Raw genomic sequence first — 27974 nt, 5'->3', positions numbered from 1 at the left:
TTTCTTGGCATTTTTGTTCCCCCTCTAACTTAAAACCCAGACATGTACAAAACCGTTCCACAGATTTATAGGCCAGTATCTTAAATACAAAAAAAAAAAAAAAAAAACACCATACCTTTCTTTTTCAAAGATTTTTTCCTGAAAAAAAAATGCATGTCTACAAACTGGAACACTTAAATAAAATCTATTCTTTCAAACTCATTGTCCCATGTAGCTCTGACCTGAAGTTATTTATAGAGAGTTGGCATATATGTGGAGTCTGACAGCATACCAGAATGAATGAGAGCAGTCTGAGCCGGCATGTCACTGTTTGTTTAACCTCGTATTAATAAAACCCTACAGCAGGCCTTTAAAAATAAATGCTCCTGCTCCAGTTTGCTTCTTCAGCTCAGTCTGAAATTGAGCCCTTGTCTTACAGCTTTGATTTAAAGGCAGTCAGACTGTAAAGGATTCTTTCATGTCTGCGATCAACACATGAGCATAATAAATGCTGCCGATTCAAGTTGAAGCACGGCAAGTGGGATTTATTAGCCATGGCTTGTCATATTGGTCCAATCTTACCATCTAATGGCATTCAGACAGTAAGGTGGTTCAATGAGATAATGATCACAAGTCATGCAGGCATTTGGTAAGATGCCAGATCAACTGTAATAATGTGTGAACCATATGTAGCCAATTAATGTTTTATTTACAGTTTGACCCACTCAAAAACATCTGATTAAATCACCTTTGGGTTACCAAGTATATCCAACCAACCATACAATGATACTGCGGTCTATAAAAAGGCAAGTACGATGACTTTACAAACAAATAAATCAACAATTTAAAATACATAAAAATAAAGAGCTGTTCTCACACTCTTAAACTCCATCCCTTCCACAGTTTCTTCCAGCTGCTGCCAATCAGGAAGAAGGTTTCAAAATATTAGAGCTTACTCGGACAGACTACTCCACAGCTTCTTCCCACTGGCCATTAGAGCCCTCAACTACAGTCAATTTACCCCCCCTATGAAATCTCATCCACCCAATTCCCATGTATTCCTTAGTATATCCCATACAGTTGAGTGGGCTTATCAAACCACTTGTATAAAAAAAATAAATAAAAAAAAAGACACCATCCCGTTTCTGACTCTTACACCAGATTGCACATTTGCACTTAAGACATTGTGCATTTCAAATTGTGTTTCATACATGTGAGTGGGATTAACAAACCACCTGTAGAAACGTTCGAGGTTACAGAAGTAACCCTTCGTTCCCCGAGGAGGGGAACGGAAGTGCCATGAATGGGAGGATTCGGATCAGAAGCCGCTTATCTGGAGAGTATTGAACGGGCCAATGAATGAAATTAATTGGCAGCGTAAGCTTGCGCAGGTGTGCGACATCTGCAATTATCTCAGCATATAAGCACACCTGAAGCCAGCAGACGCCATCCTTTTAAGCTGAAGAGACTTTCAAACAGCTAAGGGACAGTCATTATGGCGACGGAATATGGCACTTCCGTTCCCCTCCTCGGGGAACGAAGGGTTACTTCTGTAACCTCGAACGTTCCCCTTCGGTTGGGGAACTTCAGTGCCATGAATGGGAGAATATGGAAAGCGCCATAATGACTGCACCTTACCAACACCCCCGATGAGGAGATAGTCAAGCAAGCGTGACGCACCCACATCATGGGGGGCGCGGTCCTCCAACGTGTCCCTGGCCCTAATTTATCCTACTTCAACAGAAGTTTTACGGATTTAGATATATTTTTTGGGAAGTCGTGAGCATCTAGATAATTCTAGGAAATACGACAGTACGTTGGGAAGCGTGCAATCCCGATAGGGAGGACGCTGCGGAGGCCATCCGTTACCCAAGGGGGGGATAGATGGCAGAATTTACCTATGGACTAGCCCTAAAAAGGGGGAGTACGCATAGCAAAAGAGTGGTTAGCGGAGAGGGAAGACACGGGTCCACCCAGGGGGGGGACTTAACCGTGGCGGAATAAGCATATGGGATCGCCTAGTGGGGATCACGCATAGCAGGCACCTATACCCAAAACGCGGGCTGACCAGCGGGCAGACCTACAACGTAGTGGGCCAGCAAGTGACTCCTCCGCTGAGTCAGTGCTGGGGGCCACGGAGGAATCTGCAGGGCTCACCTGACGGGGAACTTTACTGACAGATAAAAAAGGCGCACGTACCTCCGTGTTAGGGAGAATGGCGCCGCAAGCGTGTTTCAACACCCTACCGAGTTGTCTCCTCAATCACCAAAGGGTTACCTAATACCCTTGAGGAAACCGGCTCCACTCGCAGATTGTAAAACCTTGCAAATGTGTTGGGTGTCGCCCAGCCCGCAGCTCTACAGATGTCTGTTAGAGAGGCGCCGCGTGCACGCGCCCAAGAGGATGCAACGCTCCGAGTGGAGTGTGCACGAACTCCCGGGGGACACGGCTGACCTCGACTCGAATAAGCGAGTGAAATGGCATCCACAATCCAGTGGGATAATCTTTGTTTTGATATGGCACTTCCCTGCTGCCGACCGCCATAACAGACAAAGAGCTGCTCAGATGATCTAAAATTCTGAGTACGGTCCACATAAATGCGCAGAGCGCGAACTGGACAAATTAAAGAAAGGGCTGGGTCTGCCTCCTCCGGGGGCAGCGCTTGCAGGTTCACTACCTGATCTCTAAAGGGGGTGGTAGGAACCTTGGGCACATAACCGGGGCGGGGTCTCAGGATGACGTGAGAGTAATCCGGCCCGAATTCCAGGCACGAGTCACTGACCGAAAATGCCTCCAGGTCCCCGACCCTCTTGATGGAGGCCAACGCAACCAGCAGAGCTGTCTTCAGGGACAGAAATCTTAGAGATACTGATTCGAGTGGCTCAAAGGGATCGGATCGCAGACTCGTGAGAACGAGGGCGAGATCCCAAGAGGGCATGAGAGGGGGGCGAGATGGATTAATTCGCCTAGCACCCCTAAGGAACTGGATGACCAGGTTATGCTTTCCCACGGTGCCGCCAGCTACCGCGCTATGATAAGCGGAGATGGCGGCCACGTAAACCTTGAGAGTGGAGGGCGACAGCCTGCTGTCCAACTTCTCTTGAAGGAAAGAGAGCACAACACTAATCTGGCAATTTCGGGGGTCTTCTCTGCGAGAGACGCACCATTCAGTGAATAGACTCCACTTCAGGGCGTAGGCGCGCCTCGTGGAGGGGGCTCTAGCCTGAGTGATGGTATTAACCACCGCAGTCGGTAGGTTACCTAAGTCTTCCTCGCGTCTAGGGACCACACGTGGAGGTTCCAAAGATCGGGGCGAGGGTGCCAGATGGTGCCCTGTCCCTGAGAGAGTAGGTCCTCTCTCAAAGGGATCCGCCAGGGGAGGGCCGTCGCGAGGAGTGAGAGCTCTGATATCCAGGTCCGGTTGGGCCAAAGGGGCGCAACTAGCAGAACCTGTTCCTCGTCCTCCCTGACCTTGCACAGAAACTGCGCGAGCAGGCTCACTGGGGGAAACGCATACTTGCGCATGCCCCGAGGCCAGCTGTGGGCCAGTGCATCAGTGCCGAGAGAGCCCTCGGTCAGGGAAAAAAACAACTGGCAGTGAGCGTTCTCGGGGGAAGCAAACAGATCGATCTGGGCCTCCCCGAATCGCGCCCATATCAGCTGAACAGACTCGGGGTGGAGTCTCCATTCTCCAGGGCGTAACAGCTGTCGTGAGAGCGCATCGGCTGCACGATTGAGCGTGCCTGGGACGTGAATGGCGCGCAGCGATTTCAGCCGCGGGTGACTCCAGAGGAGCAGACGGCGGGCGAGCTGAGACATGCGGCGAGAGCGCATACCCCCCATGCGGTTGATATACGCCGCCGCCGCCATACTGTCCGTCCTGACCAGCACGTGTTGCCGCTCCAGCACCGGTAAAAAGCGGTGGAGAACAAGGAACACTGCCAACAGCTCTAGGCGATTGATATGCCAATGCAGCTGGGCACCCTTCCAGAGGCCCGCAGCCGCATGCCCGCGACACACGGCCCCCCAACCCGTGTTGGAAGCGTCTGTTGAAACAACAACATGGCTGGACGCCTGTCCTAGAGGCACACCGGCCTGTAGGAACGAGGGGTCGTTCCAAGGGCTGAGGGCGCGGCGACACAGCGCAGTAACCGAGACCCGGTGTGTGCCCGCGTGCCATGCGCGTCTGGGGACCCGATCGTGAAGCCAGTGCTGAAGTGGTCTCATATGGAGCAACCCGAGCGGCGTGACGGCGGCTGCGGATGCCATATGCCCCAGGAGCCTCTGAAAGAACTTCAGTGGGACCACTAGTTTGCTGTCGAGCTCCCTCAGACAGTTCAGCAACAGGCGAGCGCGTTCCTCGGAGAGGTGCGCTACCATGGTGATCGAGTCCAGCTCCATCCCGAGAAAAGAAATCCTCTGCACGGGGGCGAGTTTGCTCTTTTCTCGGTTGACCTGAAGCCCCAGTAGGCGGAGATGCCGAAGCACCTTGTCCCTGTGCATAATCAATTGCTCCCGCGAGTGGGCTAAAATCAGCCAGTCGTTGAGATAATTGAGTATGCGAATGCCCGCGAGCCGAAGGGGCGCTAGGGCACCCTCCGCGAGTTTGGTGAAGACCCGCGGAGACAGAGAGAGCCCGAAGGGGAGGACCTTGTACTGCCACGCTCGACCCTCGAACGCAAACCGCAGAAATTGGCGGTGGCGTGGAAGAATGGAGACATGGAAATACGCGTCCTTCAGGTCTATGGCTGCAAACCAATCCCGAGGACGAACGCATTGGAGAATGCGCCTCTGCGTGAGCATTCTGAACGGCAGCTTGTGCAGACAGCGGTTCAAAACGCGCAGATCTAGGATTGGCCGTGACCCACCGCTCTGTTTGGGTACGATGAAGTATGGGCTGTAAAACCCACTCTCCATCTCGGCTGGAGGAACCGGCTCGATTGCACCCTTCGCCAGGAGGGCAGCAATCTCCTCTCGCAAGACAGGGGCGGACAGGGGGTTGACCCTGGAGAAATACACGCCCGTAAACTTGGGGGGCCGTTTCGAGAACTGAATCGCGTAACCGAGTCTGATTGTGCGTATGAGCCACCGCGAGGGGCTGGCCCGCGCTAACCAGGCAGGCAGAGCCCTCGCTAATGGAGTCATCGCTACAATCGCTGACGTACCAGCGGTGGGGCAGCGCGGAGTGGGTGTGCTGATCCGGGAAGCACGAGGGTCCCGCGGAAGAGCTGGAGGAGAGCGATTCGCTCTGGCTCCGCACCCTGACTCCGGAGAGGGGGCTGGAGGGCTGAGGGAAGGGAGACCGTCCCCCCAGCGCTCGTGAGCCACTGGCGAAGCACGTAGAGTCTGCGAGCCGGAAGGCAGCGCGTCCCGGACTGGCAGAACTCGTGCAGTCACATCCGGGGAAGGGAAAAAGTGCTCTTTTACTGATGTTTTGGTGGCACTGAAAAGTACCGTTGTTATCGGGGCCCCGCCCTCCAGCGGGGAAAGAGCAAGTTTCCTCTTCTCCGGATGGCCTGTCTCAGGGACGCTTCGCGGTCCGTTTACCGGACTTAACGGCGCCCTGGGCAGGAGGGGCTGCCTGCTTTCGAGGTGAACGCCGCGCCCGCTTGGCCGGAGGCGCAGGCGGGGGCGGGGCAGCACTCGTTGGCGGGCGCCCTCGGCGAGGAACAGCGGAGGTGGATGGCTCGGCGGGCGGAGCGGGCTTACGGCCACGCCGATAGATGACATTGCCCATCGCATCCGACTGCTCTTTCACCGCCTTGAATTCCTGGGTGAATTCACCGACGGTGTCGCCGAACAGGCCAGCCTGGGATATGGGCGAGTCAAGAAAGCGAACTTTGTCAACGTCGCGCATATCGGCCAGGTTTAGCCAGAGGTGGCGTTCCTGAACCACAAGTGTGGACATCGTCCTCCCCAGCGCACACGCGGCGGACTTAGTAGTCCGAAGAGCATAGTCGGTCGCGGTGCGCAGCTCATGTTATAAGCTTGGGTTGGACCCGCCCTCGTGCAGCTCGGCCAGCGCCTGCGCTTGGTAGCGCTGGTAGGTGGCCATCGCGTGCAAAGCAGAAGCAGCCTGGCCCGCAGCCTTATAAGCTCTGGCTCCGAGGGAGGCAGACAACCTACAGGCTTTGGACGGGAGGCGGGGCAAACCCCGCCACGTAGAGGCGCCGCGCGGACAAAGATTGACCGCGATAGCGCGCTCCACTGACGGGATCGCCTCATACCCCCTGGCAGCTCCGCCGTCAAGGGCGGTGAGGGCGGAGGCACTCGCAGCACGGGCAGAGAAAGGTGCCCTCCAGGACTGCGTGAGCCTACTGTGCACTTCCGGGAAGAAGGGGACGAGAGGCTTCGAAGGCTTCGCCTTCTGGTCCTCTACGTAGCACCCATCTAGTCGGTCCGGCCGCGGAGCTGGGGGATAAACCATCTCCAACCCCACGGCCGAAGCAGCCCGGGAAAGCACGGCTAACATGTCCGCTTCAGGATCCGATTTGACAGCGCTCACCTGCCCGGAGGGGGCGAGCGGGTCCGGATCTTCGTCGGACAGTGAAAGCCCACCCTCCGATGCCGCGGAGGACATCTGATCTCCGGTGTCAGCGAGTGTGAGAGCTACCATCTGGTTAGACGGATCACTCTCACCACCCGAAGCTTGGATGGAGCGCCGTGAGGAGCGAGAGGTCCGCGAGCCCGTGGGCGGCGGATTAGCTCCCGCTGAAACCCTCAGATCTGCCCGAGCGCCCGCTGCTTTTTTAGAGCAGGAGGCAACTGGGGTGGCTCGCTCTCTTGCGAAAGTTAGCCGCGATCTTAGCTGTGCAACGGTCATGGCATCGCAATGACGACATGAACCGCCCGCGAGCACCGCATTAACATGCTGGACCCCCAAACATGCAATGCAGTGATCGTGTCCATCATCCGGAGACAGGAAACCCCCGCATCCAGAAACGCACAGTCGGAGCGCCATCCTGAAAAGGACGTGCTGCACGACTGTGTTGCTCTTTTAGGAAAGTTGCAACTATACGCACCGCTCTGGAGGACCGGACCCAAAGAACCGCAGGCAAGGGAGTAACCCAGCTCGACCGTCTGCCACCGCGAAGACCCACTCTGGACCGGGAGACACACTCGTTCGCTCTGAAGTGCTGATCAGCAAGAGGAACCCTCATCGACTCACTCAGAAAGGATCTGAAGCGAAAAGGATGGCGTCTGCTGGCTTCAGGTGTGCTTATATGCTGAGATAATTGCAGATGTCGCACACCTGCGCAAGCTTACGCTGCCAATTAATTTCATTCATTGGCCCGTTCAATACTCTCCAGATAAGCGGCTTCTGATCCGAATCCTCCCATTCATGGCACTGAAGTTCCCCAACCGAAGGGGAACACTCTTCTCTCTTATGTACCTCACACTTTATCTAAACCTTTAATACCTCTTTTGCATAATATGCTGCACAACATTGTTCAGTCTCATGTAAAAGTACTTGGATGTCCTGTCTTAAATGTATAGTAAGTATCTTATAGTATATGCTAGTTATGCATTTTTTTTAAAATAGCTCTTATGTCCAGTATTGTGTTTGTGTTGATAATTAATTATTGTAGCAGAGCTGTCCTGCGAGACACAACATTTTGTTTCTTTGTATGTCCACACATGTAGCGAAAAAGCTCAACTTGACTTGAATCCAACTAATTTAACAATCTTGAAGGAGGAAAAGAAGAAAAAGAATGAAGAGAGATATGAGGAAGATGAGGAAGATAATAAATGGATAGGAAGAAAATAATGGAAAAAGGTGAACGTAGTATGAGAAAAATCAACAAAATTGAGCCAAAGGAAGAATCTGGAGGGTGTGGAGAGCACAAAAAAGGTGAAAAGGCAGAAGAACAAGAAAACAACAATAAAAAAGGAGGAGGATCAGGAGAAACAAGAGAAAGGCAAGGAGAACAAAAAAGTGGGAAAGGAAGTATCAGGGTGAGGTAGAGGAAGAGAAGAAGAAATAGGACAGTGAGGAGGAGTAGAAGAACAACAAAAAAGATGGAGATGGACAAAATCAGGATAAAGGCCCATGCACACCAAGACATTTTTACTTGCGTTTTCAGTTGACGTTTAATGCCTCGTGACTAAATAAATGGCGTTAATGTGATCGCGCACACCAACACGCAAAACTCTTCGGTTCAGAGAAGGACAAGTCATAATAGAACAGAAAGAACACAGAAAGAGGAAGGGCTTAGAAAAAGGAGACGGATTAGAAGAATGATGAAAAGGACAAGAGGGAAATCAAAACAGAGGAGAAGGAATTGGAATTGGAATGAGAGGAGGACAACAAAAAGTAGAGGTGGTGGATTAGAAGGATAATAATAATAATAATAATAATAATAATAATAATAATAATGAGGAGGAGGAAGACAAGAGGGAAAACTAGAAGGAAGAGATGAAGTAGAAGAAAGAATAATGCAGAGGAATATGAAGAGTATTTCGGAGGAAAAGAGAACAGGAGAAGATGAGAAGTAGAAGAAGGTAGAAGAGATGACAATTTTAATGCATCAGTTATTTCATATTTTAAATAAGGTGACTCATTGCATGTTAAAAGTTTTAGAAATGTTAACGAGGATAGAATACACTAAAACAACCCCACTAATTGAACGAGATGTGAAATCGGAGAAGAGGAAAGATAGACAGCTAAACAAGACCTGGGAACGTTCCCAAAGTCCTTGGGTCAGTTTAAGTGTACCAATCAGTTTAACTGAACCAGCAGCCCTTACAAAAACAACTTCTCATTCAAGAAGGGCAACACTGACCTCATTTTAACCAATGGACCTCCTAGCCTTTGTTTTCTAAGCTTTACTTCCCCCAAAAATGTGGGCTTTATGCATCTGCAAGGTTGCCACGACTCTTCAAATATGGACAGAATAAGACAAAGACGACTCAGGTCAATACATTCGCCCTCATTTATTCTGCTGGCTTCGACATAAGCAAACAGTCCACTCTTACAGCTTAGCAACTATTTGGACTTCCACACACTAAAGTTACTTTTCTATGGGCTCAAGAAGTCACTTGAATTATTGTGGGCTCCACACATTTATGCTGGACATACCTGACATAGAAGGGAATGCAAAAGCATCCTGAAAACCTTACACATGAAAGGGGGAGGAGAGGAAGAATTTCAGTTATTTAAAAGCAGTTGCCACTCACACCAAAAAAAGAACTAAAAATAAAAGTAAATAGTGACACAGGGAATTTATTTGAAACAAAACTGATTAACTTAAAATATAGATAAAAAATTTAGATTAAAATTACTACAAACAAATGACAACATACTAATTTAAAATTAAAATAAATAAATTAAATGTGTAGCACATTTATTTATTTATTTATTAATTTATTTTAAACTTTATTTATTTTATTAAAGTAAGTAAAGCTAAAATGTAGATTAAAGATTTAGATTAAAACTTAAAAGACAAAAACAAACTAACTTAATTAAAATATAAATAAATGAAGAGTTCAGATGCAAGTGCCATCTGAAATGTCCATCAAAAATGAGCATTATTCTCAGCCTTCTTTGTTTATGTCGAGTTATTTCTTTTGAAGACCATGAAAATAACTTATTCTTTGTCGTAAACGTGAAATTATTGAACCTACACACAGGAGCCTGATATAAATGAAACTTTTTAAAGAAAATTTCAGATGGCATTTTTGTTTTTATTATTATTATTATTTTTTTTTGCATCTGAACTCTTCAAATATAATTAGTGCAGCACCATTATTTATTTATTTATTATTTATTTATTTGTTTATTTACAGCTATTTAAATCAAAACTTAAGTAACTAAAGCTAAAATCAAATCTAAAACAAAAAATAACTAAACAGACATTTCAAATATGAATCAAAAAGAAAAATACAAGTAAAATTTCAATGAAAAAAAGAAGATTTATAAATTACATTCAGCACAGTTGTCGGCTATTAATAAAATTCCTTCGGAAATTTACTGGAACTAATAGAACAAAAACATATTTAAAGAAAAAGGACAATATTTAAACCAAAGTTTTGAGAATAAACATCATCCAAAAATCTTATAAAGGAACAAATACCATAAACTACTGTATATGGCTCTTCAAATTTGCACAAAACCACCTTTTCCCCCCTTACTGAATACCACGAGCAGAAAAAAAAGGATGACACCGATGGGAAAGTTCAGTTTCCCCCAATTGAACAGCCTCGCTTGGATAGATTGAGCAAACATTGGCTTTGTGTACCCGTCTCCTGGCCTCTGATGTGGCCTGACAGGAAGAGCATTATGGGAAGGCAGAAGCGGTAATGCAGCTGTCTCCTGTTTACCCTGTTCCTCTTGGCCTGGGTATCAATTAGCCTGGCATTGGCGAGAAAGAGTGTGTGATCAACACTACTCAACCAAACCCATAGCGTGCCAAATGTGAGAAGTGAAGACGTGCATCTTTTTAAAACAAATGGTTCTCACCATCTCACTGAAAGTTTTTATGAGGCTGAAGGAATTACTTGAGGATATGAAGGCATTTTAAGTGGTTGTTAAACTTGTTCCATTTGTTTTAACCATGCAGCAGAGCATGAACTTTTCATTCATCACGCGATTGCTCATTTGGTCAAAGTACAATTATGTGCGAGTTGTAATAGCGAATGTACCTTAATCAAAAGGCAAAAAAAAATAAAAAATTTATTTGCTTTAGAAGAAACACTTGATCAAAAGAGTACAATTATTTATTTTAACTGGAAAAGCTGAACTGCTTTATTAAGAACAGATTTACTATTTTAGTTTAGGTTAGATTATTAAAAAAGAAACATGAGCTTTATGAAGCGTCTTATAGCTGTAGTACATCATTAAAAGGGCAAAACATAGATATTGCACAACAAAACAAAGAAGCAAAATAAAGATATTGCACAACATTTATTTTGTAAGGCTGGCTTTAAGCTCAAAAAGAGTCAACTTCAAGTCAAAGAGAGTCATTAATGTGTAAATTGTCAGAAATGTAGACGCTCAATTTCCTTTCCAACAATCAAAAAATAAATAAATTAATTAATTAATAACTAAATAAATAAATGAATAATATATATATATATATATATATATATATATATATATATATATATATATATATATATATATATATATATATATATATATAAAATCAAAAATTGTAAAAAAAAAAAAATGAAAATCAAAAATAAAATAAAATAAAAGTTGTATTGCAAAATATATTAAAAACAAGGATCACTGGATAACAATGTCTGGTTGAAATCTAAATTTAAAGAAAAATAACTTTCCATTTATCTGGTTAACTGTTGATCTATTTAAGTGAATCCAAAGGAAAAATAAAAAAAGTAAATGAATAAGGAAATAAATAAAATAAATAAAGCAAGCAAGTATTGGAAAACTTCTAAGCAAGCCTTGGATCAACACCTCCGTGTTTTTTACATCATAGACACAGTAAAAATAAAGTACAATTCAAGAGTTCACACTTAACTGATGATTGATTATATTATATTATATTATATTATATTATATTATATTATATTATATTATATTATATTATATTATATGTGTGTTAATAGTCATAAGATCCTCAAGCCCAGGGCTCCATCCTGTTTGCAGGGCATGGGGAGTTTGAGCTCAGGTAGATCTCGAGAACTTTCCTGCTGTTTATGGCTAAAGACAAATTAGGGGTTGCTATGGAGGGATATACTGCAGGCTAAGAGCTCATCTATGGTGCCAATTTTGATTTAGTCAATTTACTTATGTTGTGTGTCTTTGAACCGTGGGAGGACACCTGGGAACCCAGGGGAAACAAACGTGAGCATGGGGAGAATGTTAAATCCACACAGAAACGTCAAATGGCCTGGTAAAGACTTCAACCAGTGACATTCTTGCTGTGCTAACCACTGGGTCGCTGTGCTGCCCTATCTAGGAAAAGTGGAAGAAGTAGGGGTGCAAGGGGCAGATTCTTCAAGGCGAAGATGACTGAGGTATGAAACTCTGGTTATTTATAATGATTTAGGAATGGTCTGATTGGTGAATCTGTGTGTTAGCTATTGCAAGACCAGCCGCGGTTAATCATAAGCATGTGCTGTTCTCGAAAATAGTTTATAAACTTCATTTAAAGAAAAAAAAAATGTTGACCAAATTATGGCAATGTTTGTATCTACTGGATATTTTTTGTTCAACAGAAGAAAAAAAAATATCGAAATAGGTTTGGAAGCACTTGAGGAAGAATAAACGAGTATTTCTTTGTGAACTATCCCTTTAGACAAACACATTGATGCATGTCAGGGGGACTTTGTAGGATTACAGTGCAGCGACATAAATACTCATTAACTCAAAGTCATTTCAAACTTTTATAGTTTGCCACTTTAAATTAAATCTCTGTTTTACCGATTGGTCACAAATAATTTTTAAAGGGCAACATGAAAATAATCTTTTTTAAGCAGCTTGGACAGGACTGTGTGTAGGTATAGATTTGTCCACAGTCATATTGGGGTGATATAAAGACAAAAAATATCTTTTTTTTATTTCCTGGCGATAAAATAGGATCAAAATCCCTTATGTTTTGAGGCTGACTGCAACGTGATGCAAGAGTGTGGTTTCCCCACCCACCGGAATACGTTTCTAAAGTTAAATGCACTTTATTTAACAAAAACCTGACTAGAACCAGACAATTAAATGAGCTTAAACAAGACTACACCTAAAAGATATCATTATAAACAAGAGTGTAGTCTTAAAGGCAAAAGGTGGGGGTGTTGCTACAACATAAAGTAATATCTGCAGTCACTCAGAAATCTAGGTTTAAATACAAAACCTTTAAAAGTAGAAGTGCGATGTGAATCAGAAGACACTTATCTGAAACAGTTGTGACTACAGAAAAACTTAAATTTTTGGACATTTTAATACGCATGAAGATTTAGGAAAAATGTCTGTAAAATATAAAATAATAATTTGATGTGATCTTATCTTTGACACCACTCAAAAACTGTAATGTCCAATGCAAAGTCACAGAAATGAAATGTTTAAACAAAGCATTTGGAGAATAAAAATTGAGGAGGGAACTTCATAAGATTCATAAGAGTAAGATTCTCAGTTGAAGAAATAAAAAAAGAAAAGAAAAGAATTAAGAAAAATTACAGAAGCCCATCCCACCCATGAATGAAACAAGGATGGCCAAGAGAAATTGACGCTATAAAAAATAAATTACAGCTCAGTCATGTTTCTGCTTGAACCAATCATGAAGATTTGTGTCTGAGTAAAGTGTTACACTGCTAGTTTGGCACATCACCAACTTCTTTCTCTGTACAAGCTGTACGGCTCCCTTAAAACATCTGGATATCCACCAGTTGGGCTTCAATTCTGTCCTTGGCGTTCTTTCAGGTGGCTAATCATGAGCTCAGCATTGAGGGATCCTGCTGCACCTTGTGAATACATGAATCACATGAAACATTTGATCCATGTGTACTTTGACTCGGTCAAGCCTCTCTCAAGACATTTCGTTCAAAAAGACCTCACCCAATCAAATTTGCTCAATTCCATTCCACAACCTTGAAACTAGGCGGTCCTTGAGTCTCAAATGACCTCCTGAACATTGAGGAAGCTGACTGGGGCAAACCCATTACGGTTACTGCTCTTTGCGATCACGTAAATCAAAGAGAAAAAGCGGACGAACACGCCTCTGGGTGGCCTCAAGAGGAGGGAATCTGTTAGGACAGATGGTTTTGACATTCAGTCTGATTTCATTTAGGGGAAATGAAGAGTCGGGAAAACCTCAGCACACCCAAAGTACAACCATTTTTATTATTCACTTGGACAGTCTGCTTTATGAGAACATACCCCATTGTCACAACGTCTCGGAAGCGATAGGAACAATAAATGAGTCAGTCTGACAGAACCGCTTGCAAGCTTGTCAGTAAAGTCTTAGCCAATTTCATCCATGTGATATTGAATAAGCTTGAAGACGGCCTTTATAAAAGCTTTCCACAATGCTCATGAGAAACTGAGGTCATGTCTTTCTCGCCAACATCCACTAACATGCACATTACAGCCTCGGAACTCTGCAGGTGCTGGCCAGCTGAAAGCTCTTTTCCACCAGGAAGCTGTAAAAGTCAACTACACCCCTGTTGTGTACTGTGCTGTTATGGTTTTGGTGAGTGGAACCACTTGTGGTTAGTAAACAAGCCTATTCATGGAGTTTGTGTTCAGCCACCTCATGGGTGTCAAGACAATGATCAAGACTGGAGTTACAATCTCAACTACCAAAACTGCTGGAAAATATCATTCTACAATTTTTACACAAGATGTGAATTCATACAATGTGATTTGCAGAACTAGGTTCCTTTGTAATGGAGCTGTGGCAAAAAAAAAATTGTTTGAGAAATCGATTCTACAATTTTCTAAAGGTTTTGCTATTCCCTCTTAAAACAAATGAGCTTAGTTTTTACAAGCAGATCCAGTAGATTATGCTATGAGATTCGTTGCTCCTATTGGTTCTTTGGGTGACACTTGTTGCAGCTATTATCACACTGCAGGAAAGTGTTTGAAAACTTCTGAAACCGCCAGAACTTAATCTGAGGGAAAATCTGATCTCAACAGTCGTTAAGTGGCTGTCAGTGAACATTTCAAATCAACGACCTAACCAAGAAGACTAATAAGAACTGCAGAATGCACAAGTACTCTTCCTCATGGACGTCCATCTGCTTTTAAAAACTAAGCTCCGAATTGATTTGAGAGAATAGAGAAACATTTTAAAATAATCTCAAAATTTATCCACATAACATATAATTTATAAACATATGTACTGTCATTAACAGCAGGCAAGTGCAGAAATACCATTGCTAAAACTGTGGTAAAATTAATTTCTAAATTTTAAAGACATGGCACATAAAAATCTTATTCAATGCAGTGCTTCTTGTTTGGTCTGAGATCCATTTTAAACAGTATCTCAGCCAGCCAGTGAAGATTGCTATTTTTTAAAGAAATCAGATCTCAAACACAGCGATTTTTTTTTATTGGATGACAATTAACCGGAAGCCCTTGTGCTGGCTGATTGAAATTAAAAGTCTGTGTGCATATATCCCATTACTTTAGCAGTGCATTTGAATGAAAATAACAGCACACCTTATCAACCAATCAGAATTAAGCACTAAACATATGCATATATTTTATGTTGTGGATACCCTTCCAGCCACAACACAGTACTAAGAAAAACTCATATACACACACTAATACATTACAGCCAATTTAGATTGTTCAATTCAACTGTAGCGCATGTCTTTGGACTGTGGAGACTGGAGCTGTGTTTAAAATTGCATACTCCTATATATAGTACACTAAAAACAGTATGCGAGTCTAGTTGTATGTCCAAATTCATAGAATTCAAAAACAGTTCATGAGAAGTATTTGGATGACCTATTACTTCTGGCAAATTCTGAAGTGCCCATTGGAAGCACGCTGTGCTATCCCATGATGCCCCGCAGGAGAATTCAAGACTGGGAGTGAAGCAACCCAAATGATGTGAAAAGGTCAAGTGATGATGACAAAATGGTGGCTGTGGTACGTCTAAGTTCCATTCATACTACTGACATCCACACTGCATAGAAACACTTTTCTATCTGCCAAGTACTACGCTTCAATTAAAATGCAACAACTACTAGTAATAGGTGATTTTGCACGCAGCCTAGGAAACTGGAGTACCCAGAGAGAGAACATGCAAACTCCACAATGAAATGTCAACTGACCCAGCCAGGACTCGAACCACCGACCTTCTTGCTGTGAGGTGACAGTGCTAACCACTGAGCCACCATGCCACCCAAGCACTTAACAGTCTCTATATAATAATAAAAGAAAGATAAATGTACAGGCCTTCCTTTTTATGTGTACACGAACTATCCCTTTAAAAGTAACTTCTCATCCCTAAAATATGTCCCACATTAGTGATCTAAAAGCCAAGTGTGACTAATAGCAAGAAGCCTTTGTTTATTCCAGTTTGCATGAAAGAAGGATGCAAACTCACAGCAATAACATCTGAACGAAGCCAATTGGAAATCCTACACTGGCCAGAGCTTGTCTTCAGAGAGCACAAAGCCAAAGAAAACAACTCCAGCTTTCGAAGCATCATCCGCCTTTAAAACTGCCTGTTCGCGTGTGGACAGATTGACTGCAAGCGAGCAAAAGGACGCCACAGCGAAGTGTACCACCAGGGTGAAAGAGTTGAGTAAGACGTAGAGGTCTCGATCCCTAAAAGCCGAATAAAACATCTGAGCCCATTTGACAAATAAAGCTTTCTTAAAAATCCAGATGTGCACGTTATGTTCAAGGATATCTTCATAAAATGACCATGAAATTGAACTCAAAGCCAGATTTTCATCCAGTTCTGTCAAGACTTGCAATAGAACGCCAAATTGCGGTAAAGGGAATACAACCTACAGTATATGTGTTTCAGCTTAAGCATAAAACGCTACTGCCTAGAGGGCTTTTATATGTGCGTGCATGAGAAATGATGATTCCCTCATCAGCCCTCGATATTTTACAGTCAATAGAAACATCACCACATTGACCAAGAGTGCTGCGCTTTGGCGTAATGTATCATTTAAAGGCCATACAAATGAGGTAAGAAGAAATAACAAAACAGCTCAATGACATGGAGAGCTGCACAAATAACCCTTAATCTTTCTATTTGAACGAAAAGCACAATTGTTCCGCTGTGTGCCAGATGAAGTGCTGTTGGTTCTTCATTTGACTAGACACAATTAAAAAATAAAATAAAAAATTGCCCGCCAAAACGTACAAAACCCCCCTACGTAAAGTCACACGCTCTTGTTATACAAGCTTCCTCCAATTCTGGGACTGGGTTTCACATACCAAACAGTTCATATTTGTGCACTGACCACAAGCTCTCACACCTGAATCATTTCTTCTGTTCTGACAATTTGTTGTGAATAAGCTGGGATTTCGCTGCACTTATTTTGACCTCTGCTTGGCCTCAGATTATTCATACTTATCATGACCAATCGCGCATAGTTTAAATAAATACATAGCTCATTCAAAAACCTCATGCGGTGATTATCAATTCCAAAACACATCATTTGAAAGAGCATATTCATGGATAAACACTTTTAAGGATGAAATGATCCAGTGGCTCAGTTACAATGACAATTACAATATTTCTAACTGAAAAAGGCAAGCTGCACATCTGACCACATGTAATTGTGTTAAGAGCTACAGTAGATGTCCAATAGTAATAGTATGCACTTTTTTCAATAAAAAGTTGGTTGTCAAAAAATGAAGTCAAAAGTTCAAATGAGTGTGTGCTTGACATTTAAACACATTTTTTAAATTGCTCTAAATGTTTTGTACAACCCGATTTCATTTACTGTGAAAGAAATCGGTTAACCTTCTATACTCTCCAACTTTTTTCTGTCCAATTTTTCCATATCAAATTGAAATGTTTACCCCTAAACACATACAGGTATGGAGGTATCATTGTGTAGAGAATTATTTGAAACAAAACTTTTATTGTACCTTATTATAAATAATCCTAAATGTATTTGAATTACATACACAATACAAACAAAAGTAGGCAACTAGTATTCTTTTATTAAGCTTTTTATTTTTAGGTCTGGTACCCGGCAAGGCAGTGGCGCAGTAAGTAGTGCTGTGGCCTTACAGCAAGAAGGTTGCTGGGTCGCTGGTTTGAACCTCGGCTCAGTTGGCATTTCTGTGTGGAGTTTGCATGTTCTCCCTGCCTTCGTGTGGGTTTCCTCCAGGTGCTCCGGTTTCCCCCACAGTCCAAAGACATGCAGTACAGGTGAATTGGGTAGGCTAAATTGTCCGTAATGTATGAGTGTGTGTGTGAATGTTTGTTTGGATGTTTCCCAGAGATGGGTTGCAGCTGGAAGGGCATCCGCTGCGTAAAAACTTGCTGGATAAGTTGGTGGTTCCTTCCTCTGTGGCCACCCCGGATTAATAAAGGGACTAAGCCGACAAGAAAATGAATGAATGAATGAATGAATGAGTCTGGTACTCAGGTTCTATTTGTGCTAGAGTTGTCACAATACTGAATTTCGGTACCAATCTTAAAGACAGGTGAAGCAGTCGATTATGTTCCCTTCTGGAATTCCAGTTCCCCTTCTTAGAAGCGTGTCCGCTGACAGCTTATGCAGACACACCTAAACACAACTGGGTGTACTGAAAGCAAATTGGTTCTTAAAGTACGCATTTTTTTACCGAACTTGAAAATGTAAAGGACTAACATAACTGTAGGCTTACACACAATATTAAACTAGGGTGTATAAACTCAGAGATTAGAAAAAGCTAATACTACAAACAAGAACCACAGAAAATACTTAATAGGAGTGTTAGATTTATTTTATTACGGTACTTTGGCATTGCAAGACATAAAAGCATTGTCCATTTTCCCTTTCTGTACACCCGGTTTTGTTGGGCTTGTGACTGCAGACTCTGTTAGCGAACACGCTTCATTGAGAGGGAACTGGAAATCCAGAAGGGAACATAATCGACTGCTACAGCGGCAGTTCTTAAACATTGCGTTCACATGCTCAACAGAAATTACTGTAATTGGCCACAATGGCAAATCATCTGTGTTTAAGAACATGCACAGCCAGTGCCTGTCCATCCTACAGGTAGTCCCCCCCACCCCCCCCACCCCCCCCCCCCCCCCGCGCCCAGCAGCACCACACTTTATTTGGCATAACACCACCCACGATTGGCTATTGGTTGAACTACAATGACGTAACGCATTCCTACACAGATCTGACATTTCCGAATTGCATACCTTGGATATAGAGCCGAATAAATGTCATATATATCAAGTCAATATAACAAGTGTCATTGCTATTTTTATTTGACCTTAATCTAATTTTAATTTGAAAAGAAATGGCATCCAAACGGCATCTTTCCAGAGCCAAAAAAGGAAGTAAAGGAACAGGAAGAAATGCAAGCTTAAAGTAAAGTAAACTTCTTTTAATAAACGCAATGATGCCCATGATCACAGAAATACTTGGGGAATATGTAAGACAAATTTAGCATGTTTCATTAAATAATCAATTAATTGTCTATCCCACTAAATCACCCTGCTGAAAAAAATAAATAAATAAAAAACAGGTTTCCCCCTTATTTTGTCAAAATTGAATCTTACCCACTGTCCAGCATCCAAAGCAAAGTTTTGTTTGTGTAAATCTCTGTGTAAAAACAAGCTAAATGTCTCCTGCATTTTTAGTTATTTATGCATATATTTAAATGTTACTCATTTACAAAAAATGCATTTGATTCAGGTTTTATTTGTACGTCATGCGTATATACTTTTTTTTTAAATGAGAGTTTCCTGTCTTGCAAAAAAAAAAAAAAAAAAAAAAAAAAAAACTAATAAAGCTGTTCTAAGACCTAAGACGAGTTTTACTATTTTACTATTTACTATTGCTATTTCCAGTTAAAATATTCTCACACCAGCTAGCTAGCTTGGAAGCTTTAAGCCATTTCTACATCAGGGGTCAATTAGATTCAAGAGGCAAAGCTAACAGGAACAACGGTCCTTTTCAATAACTTGGCAGAAAGATGACTTAATGACTAAGATTTTCTGGTAAACTAAGTCCTACCACACTGGAAATGATTGTGGAGAATTACTGGAACTGATAAAAGTTCACTCAGTTACATAGCATCAACAATCTGGCAAAGATGAATTAACTAACATTTAACAACATGAACTTGTCATCAATCATTAAGCAATATTTCATAAAAATCTGTGAATTGAGGCTAACTGATTTATCTGCTTTAACAACTCTCTTGCCTCAGTATAAACAAGCGCTCATTGTTACTGAAAAAATGACTCACCTTAAGGCAGTAGTGTTTAGACTAAAGTCTTCCTGTAGAACATTTAGCCAGCAGGCTAGTTCTCCACCACGCTACTCCAGCCACAAGATCTTCACTTAAAAGCCTGATAAACGTCATCCACTTCTCCAAATAATGGCCCATATCCAGCAGAAAACCTCAGAAATCTCAGATTGTGTTTTATCAGCCTGAAGGCAGGTGAACTGAAGGCCTCACCTCTGCCAAACACTGCATCTATTATGTTTCTGCTCTCAGTGCATTGGTAGCCTGGAGCTAATTAGGTGAATGGCAGCCATTTTGAAAGCTCTAACATTTAGTCGTCTGACTTGTCTGCTGAAAAATACTTTTGCTAGAGCTAGTTGGATTGCTTTATTTAGAAGCTTAGAAAATTTCTTCTTCTGATAGAAAGGGAAAAAAAATGTAAAGACTTGATAGACAGAATTAATTATTTTCTGTATGCTGTGTGAAATAACAAAAATGTAATTGTTTTAATCTGAAAGTTGTTAGTTAAATACATGACTAAATATTGTATTATGGCTGTGAGCTAATGGCATTATATTATATAGATTACATTATTTACATTAAATGACACAAATATTATTTAAAACTTGTAAAAAAAATCTCTTTTTGACTACTTATTTCTTTGAAAATATGTTTACTACCATGAATCTTTCTCATCACAAATATTTTACTAGTAATATTATTGCTGGCATGCACATGTGCTGCTTATACCAAAAAGATGGCAGGAAGATTTGTTGCAGTCTATGAGTTATGAAGGTAAAAGTGAAAAATGTTAGCTCTCTCACTCCCACCTCAGCAATATTTTGTTGACTTTAGATCAGAGGCCTAAATTGGCAGCACATGTGCAGCTAAAGCCTGCATCTCTACCTTTTCTGCTGGTTGTTTTCGAGGTTTGTCCCGAGGAAATGCCATCAGAGCAGATCTTGCCACTTAATGCTTCACTCATGCTTCTCTTTGGTCTGACATTATGGGAATAAAGAACCAATGTTTTTCATTTAATGAAAGGTCGATGAAACCTGTTCTCTGAAACCTTTAGATCTTTGAAGGGACACATGGGTTCAAATCAAGCATTAAAAAGTCACTATGACACGTTTGACACACTTTGATTATGAGCATCAGACCATTCATTCATTTATTCATTCATTCATTCGTTCGTTCGTTCGTTCATTCATTCAATTATTCATTCATTCAGTTAGTGTAGACACCTACTTTATTTATTTATGTTGCTACATTCATTAGTCATTATTCTTATTTCACAAATATAAATACAATTTTAATTCTGTCACACAGATACAGTAGAAATATTAGCAATCTCTAATTAAAATCATTGTGGCACTATTTGTCCAACATTTTGAGAGGGGTCTGACTGAAGACTGAGTAAACGGTGTGCTTAGACATGCACTGCGTCAGACATAAAGGATTGTAACATCTACACCAGACACAAGTGAAAATGTCACTCATATTTGAGATCATTTTCTAACCAACAATTCTGACTCTTGAACTCAGATTCCTGAAATGTTTTCGACCATTTAAAATGCTTGGAAATTAAGTACTTTTTCATCTTTCATCTTTCATCTACTTTCTTTAGATTGTTGGTTTGATTTTCTCCAAAATAAATATATTCAAATAAATGTAATAATTACTCACCCTTGTGTTACCTTGGTTTCCGTGAGACCTTCATTCATCTTTGTAATACAAACTAAGATATTTTAGATGAAATCCAGGAGCTTTCTCTCCCACCATAGACAGCAAGAGTCATAAGATGTTCAAAGTCCAGAAAAGGAACCAAAAATCATCAAATCATTCCATAATTACTTCTGTTCTTCTTCTGGGTGCCAAAAAAACGTAAAACTGACTTTTCTTACCAGTGTCCTTTCTTTAGTCTTGTTTAAAACATCGGTGAACAAGTTTTTTTTTTTTTTTTAAATGTTCTTTGGCACTTAAACATGTTTGTTGAGCTTTGTATGACTGCAGTTGAACCACTGAATTAACATGGAATATTTTGACAATATTTTTTATTCCTTTTCTAAACACTGAAAGCTTCACAACTCTTGCTGTCTATAGAGGATCAGAGAGCTCTTGTATTTCATCTATATCTTAATTTGTGTTTTGAAGATGACTGAGGTTCTCATTGGATTGGAACGACATCAGGGTAATTAATAACGCAATTTAAATTTTGGGGTGAATATCCTTTAATGCAGGTCACCTTGCAATAACGGACACAGAAAGTTCAACAAAGCACCATCTATTGATCAGAAGATTCATTCATTCATTTTCCTTTGGCTTAATCCCTTTATATGTCAGGGGTCTTCACAGTGGAATGAAACGCCAGCTTATCCAATATGTTTTACACAGTGTATGTTCTTCCAGCTGCAACCCAGTACTGGGAAACATCCATACATACTCATTCACTCACATACACTATGGCCAATGTAGTTTATTCAATTCACCTATAGTGCATGTATTTAGGGAGTACCTGGAGGAAACCCACCCAAACACGGGAGAATGTGCAAACTCCACACAGGAATGCCTACTGGCCTGGGACTCGAACCAGCGTGCTTCTTGCTGTGAGGCAACAGTGCTAACCACTGAGCCACTATGTCACCCTGGTCAGAAGATTGGAACTTTTTTATGTTTGTTCAGAACTTGGTCAACAATAGCACGAATGGTCTTGTTAGATTCAAAGTAACATATAGAATCAAACGGTTTCCAATTTTTCAATTTTGGATGCCAGGCATTTTGTATGTTCAAGTATAAATATTTTCAACTTTGATTCGACACAATGACCAGAAGGAACTTTGTATTTTTTCTAGATATGCACCAGTTCCACCTTGTGGTCATTAATTAATTAATTAATTCATTCATTCATTAATTCATTCATTCATTCATTTTCTTTTTGGCTTTGTCGTGCTACTCACTGTGCCACCTTAACACCATCTTGTGATCAAATAATGATATTTATATATTTTTAAAATATGCTAATATCTGTTGATTTTTGCATGTTTTCATGGATTATGCTTAGAACATTTATGTCAGTTTTGCCTTATTCTGTGATTTTGATTTTACAAAAAAACGTATATTTTCCTTCAAGATTGTTGATTTATGATTTTTACCAAATTTACCTTCAGACAATGTATGCGCAACATTGTGTATTTCACATCAACAGATGACCATTTATTAAACTGCCAAAATTTGCTGACAAGATGCCATAGTCCAACAAACCGAACCTGTAACTTTACCTCATCACATCAGTTTTGTAACAGTGCCACCTTCAAGCTTGTATCAAAAAACACTTAAATCAATTAGTGATTGTATTTATTGTTTTTTTGAGTCATTTTAATTTAATTAATCTTACAATGACTTTAATATGGTCTCATGAGATGGCATGGTAAGCTCCTGATATTAGCTTCTTGCAGCTGTATTGATGAATAATATTCAATTTAATGAATTAATTGTGATTATTCTTATTATTTTGTATGATGAGAGATTACCGCAAATACTTCAATGAAAGCTTTTCAAGAGAGCAGCTGGTTTTCCAAAAAGATCAATTCAGTTCAGAAAGAATCTTCCTAAGAAACAGAAGTAGTTCTGAAAGCAAAGAAAACAGATCAACTGCATTTACACACAATGGAAACCATGAGGAAAGAAGCTGTTCTGCAAATTTTTTCAAAGCATACGTGTACCCGACCATAGATTTATTTGTGCTTTACGTCAGGATTAATATGATTTAGCTGGGTCATAAATATGAGTAGCTGAGGCCGGTCAGCTGACCACTGGTGGTGGTCCAAACCATTCAACAGTAGGAGAAATGGGGAACAGAGTCAGACTGCCTGATGTTCTTGGGTGGCCAAAGCACTTGATCATGGGAAACACTGCAGTAAACTGATCATTGAAGAACCACTGATTTAACACAGCCAAAATGGGAAGCTATTGGTTAGACATATGGTACTGGTCTTTGAAAAGATTAAAATGCTGGACATGGATGATTATTAAATGTATCAATATAGACAATTCAAATAAAAACTAAGGAAGAAATAAATTAATTCATAGCACAAAAAAATATATATATTTTTAAGATATATTTTTAACATGTCATATTTTTACAATTAAAATTAAATCTAATAAAATGATAATATTTCCTAATAGTTAAATGTTTATGAACAATGAATTCTAATAATAATACTATTTAAAATAAGGATTGGAAATACTTATTTTTAGACTTATATCAATTAGTAATATCTCTATAACCCAAGGGTGCCGGACAACAGAGTTGAGGATCCACATGCTGTTTATTTGCAAGATTAGTCAGACAGGCAATGGTCAAACCAGGCGGAAACAGATGCATACAGAGAAATTCAGAATCGTGGTCGCAAACAGGCGAATGGTCAGTACAGGCGGCAAGGAATAAAAATGATAAAACAAGGCAAAGGATTAAAACACTGCTAGGTTGAGAAGACAAGAAAACGCTTCATAGTGCTAAAGGATAACAAGATTGAGCAACTAGTGTAAGTGAGGTGTATTTATAGTCCTGGAAATCAGTGATGACAAGTGTCGGCTCTGTGTGTTTCCTAGTTATTGTCAGCTGTAGCAGGTGTAGATTGGCACAAGGCATTATGGTGGTAGTAGTTCTGTCCAGTGGTCGAATAGTTCTCCAGTGATCTGCAACTGCTCGAACGCTGGTGATCAAGACAATCACAATCAAAACCAATAAACAAATAGAAGAAAATAAATATAAAATTATTAAATATAGTGCAGAGCTACATATGTGTCACGACTGCTCTCTCCGGAATGACGTACACTGAAAAAAAAATTCAAAGATGATTCCTTGGATTTACTTATTTTTTTTACGTTAAGTGGTTGTAAACAATTTATTTGGGCTGAATTTAAACAAACAAATTAAGTTGAACATTGTTAAACCTAATTTGTTTGTTTAAATTCAACACAAATAAATTGTTTGCAACAGTTCTGCATGCAACACTTTTAATACCGGACAAGGAATAAACTAAACACAGGGACTTAAATACACAGCACATTATCGAACTTAAGCTGCGGTCACACTAGAGCAGGGGTGTCCAAACTCGGTCCTGGAGGGCCAGTGTCCTGGAGACTAGAAACTTCCTGGCAGGTGTGTTGAAGCAAGTTGGAGCTAAACTCAGCAGGACACCGGTTCTCCAGGACCGAGTTTAGACATCCCTGCACTAGAGTTTAGCTTGCAAAATTCTGTTGTACGACGCTGCGAAAAGGGATGGGATTACACAAGATGATTAAACATTAAAAAAAGGGGAGTGATTGGTCCATATTTTAAATTTCTGTCCATAGAGGTCATGTTTTGATCATTGATTGGTCTCACGCAGTCAAGTGATGCGATTTCACAGGTCAGAGTTCACCAAGCAATGTAGCGAACTGCGAAATTTGTTGCACGAGCTTACGTTTTCAGTCTGACACATTTAAGTGCGTATGAATGGAAGTCTATGAAGAGAAAAGTGCAGTTTGACTGGAGCTTAATAGGACACAGAGGGGTGAGACACCGGTGGAAATCATGAGACTAACAACAGGCGGGAAAACTGAACAAAGGGATCACATAATGACAACAGAAGCATATGGAACAACACAGACCCTGACAACCTGGAATTATTACATAACCGTTAGCAAAATACTTAAATTAAAATTGATCAAAACAACATCAATTTAGACAGATCAACACCCCTATTTATTTTTTTCTTTCATTTTGTTGTAATGGCAAGTTTGAGTCATGTTTCCTTCAACCACTTCCCGTCTTCCTGACTTCCTTAAGAAGGATATATCGGAATTAGATGGCACACACACTATAGTTAATGAAATGTTTAATTTTACACAGGAAACTAATGAACATTTGCTCATAGTGCTTTTACTGGAATTACTCATTTTAGCTGCACTAGACTGAGACGAAAGCTTTTAACTAACCACTTCCTGTTTGAGAGAGCAGTGTGAGAAGCGCTTGAGGTTTGGCAGGAGCATGAAGACCCCAGGAATCAGATGCCTGATCTGGGTGTGACTGCTTTCGCTACATCTTACAATCCATGAAGAAATTCAAATCTCATGTTGACATTTATATTTATACTCTGAGCTGCCAGCATATCTTTTCCTGACCCCTGTGTGTGTCACCAGAAAATACAGTGTAGAATCTGCATCAACATTCTTGTATATGATAGGACTGAAGCATACGTCTGACTGATGATATCAGGTTTGAATGCCTCCATAATTGGAATAAAAAAATATTCTTGGAATGAAAATTTTAAAGATTTAAAGACTCCCTAATTTTTGGAGTTAATATTTTTTATTATTTTCTCTCAAACCATGAGCACAGTGGCCTAAGTAAGTAAAAAGATGTTTGGAACCACCAGGACTCTGGCTGGCCATCTAAGCTGAGTGATCAGTGGAGAAGGCTCTCAGTCAGGGAGGTGATCTAAAACCCGATGGTCACTCTATCTGAACTCCAGCAATCTTCTGTGGAGAGAGGAGAACCTTATAGAAGGACAACCATTTGTGCAGCAATCCACCAATATGGCCTGTATGGTAAAGTGGCCAGACAGTAGCCACTACCCACCTGGAATTTGCCAAAAGGCATCTGAAGGACTCTCAGACCATAAGAAACAAAATTCTCTGGTCTGATGAGACTAAAATTGAACTCTTTGGAGTAAATGCCAGACGTCACATTTAAAGAAAACCAGGCACTGCTGATCACCAGGCTAATACCATCTCTACAGTGAAGCAAGGTTGGTGGCATAATGCTGTGGGGATGTTTTTCAGCAGCAGAAACTGAAAGACTTGTCAGGATAGAGGGAAAAATGAATGCAGCAATGTACAAAGACATCCTGAATGAAAACCTGCTTCAGAAGGCTCCTGACCTCAGACTGGGGCAACAGTTCATCTTTCAGCAGGACAATGACTTAAAGCACACCACCAAAATATCAGTGGAGTGGCTTCACAACAACTCGGCAAATGTCCTTGAGTGGCCCAGCCAGAGCCCAGACCTAAATCCTATTGAACATCTCTGGAGAGATCTGAAAATAGCTGTACACCGTCGCTTCCCATCCAACCTAATAGAGCTTGAGAGGTACTGCAAAGATGAATGGGCAAAAAATCTCAAAGACATGTGTGTCAAGCTTGTGGCATCATATTCAAAAAAAACTTGAGGCTGTAATTGCTGCCAAAGGTGCATCAACAAAGTATTGATCAAAGGCTGTAAATACTTATGTGCATGTGCTTTCTCAGGTTTTTATTTTAAATAAATTTGCAACAATTAAAAAAAAAATAATAATAATTTTCATGGCATTATGGGGTATTGTGTGTAGAATTTTGAAGAAAAAAAACGAATTTAATCCATTTTGGAATAAGGCTGTAAAATAGAAAATGTGAAAAAAGTGCTATGAATACTTTCTGGATGCACTGTATATATTTTTTAATTAGGCATAAATATTAAACATTTGCAGTTTGCAGGTTTACTTACAATGTTAGTGATTTTCAGTGTTGGGGTAACGATTTAACTTGAGTTACATAATAATATTACTTTTCTAAGTAACGAGTAAAGTAATGCATTACCTAAAAAGAATTAAGTAATAATTTGAGTTACTTTTTAAAAATGTAACCTGACTTACCTTTTAGTTTGATTAATTAGCTTTTTAAATAAAAATTGCTGAAGTAAAATTAGCATAGTCATGTTAAATCACGCACTCAATGAAAGAATGCAGAAAAAGACAGAAACCAAGATGGAAGAGCCTTACATTTCTGCGATGGAAATATGCTCATTATTTTGACCACATTGAAGAAAAAGAAAAAGGGATCATCTCAACGGATCGTGATCTTACTTCACTAATAAGACAAAAAGTACAAAAGTACTTTCATTGCTTAAAACTTTCATAAATCTGTATATAAGGCATGTTATAGCTCTGGCGTCAGGAATTTCTCAGAACATACAGTGTATTGTTAATGTTAAAAAAAGAAGAAAAAAATCCAGCAAGTTCTAAAAGAGATCAAGCCTCATCAAGGTAAGAAAAAATATCGCATAACTAACGTAAAAGTAACGTGAATCATTACTTTCAATAAATGTAACTAAGTAATGCAAAAATAAACTTTTTTGGGGAGTAATGCT

General features: G+C 40.9%; 2 protein-coding genes across 10 annotated transcripts in view; both read right to left on the bottom strand.

Annotated features, from left to right (window-relative positions):
- The window catches only part of sulf1 (sulfatase 1), a 172381-nt gene extending 152290 nt beyond the window's left edge, over nucleotides 1-20091 (bottom strand). For all 9 annotated transcript variants that reach the window (XM_073940078.1, XM_073940071.1, XM_073940089.1 and 6 more), the window contains exon 1: nucleotides 19826-20091. The gene's annotated coding sequence lies outside the window, so the exon portion shown is untranslated. The remainder of the gene's footprint in view (nucleotides 1-19825) is intronic.
- On the bottom strand, nucleotides 13-27645 carry LOC141380667 (uncharacterized). Its single transcript, XM_073940636.1, has 2 exons — nucleotides 27380-27645; nucleotides 13-7359 (listed from the first exon to the last, which is right to left on the bottom strand). The coding sequence occupies exon 2, from the start codon at nucleotides 5719-5721 to the stop codon at nucleotides 3241-3243; it is 2481 nt and encodes an 826-aa protein (XP_073796737.1). The 5' UTR covers nucleotides 5722-7359; nucleotides 27380-27645; the 3' UTR covers nucleotides 13-3240.
- Nucleotides 27646-27974: the final 329 nt, after the last annotated feature.

This window comes from Danio rerio, chromosome 24, assembly GCF_049306965.1.
Source record: "Danio rerio strain Tuebingen ecotype United States chromosome 24, GRCz12tu, whole genome shotgun sequence".
Lineage (NCBI taxonomy): Eukaryota > Metazoa > Chordata > Actinopteri > Cypriniformes > Danionidae > Danio > Danio rerio.
This window is presented reverse-complemented; position numbering and strand designations above follow the sequence as displayed.

Excerpts from the sequence above, each read along its gene's own strand:
- LOC141380667 (XM_073940636.1), bottom strand. The coding sequence starts at position 5,721 with ATGCGATGGGCAATGTCATCTATCGGCGTGGCCGTAAGCCCGCTCCGC.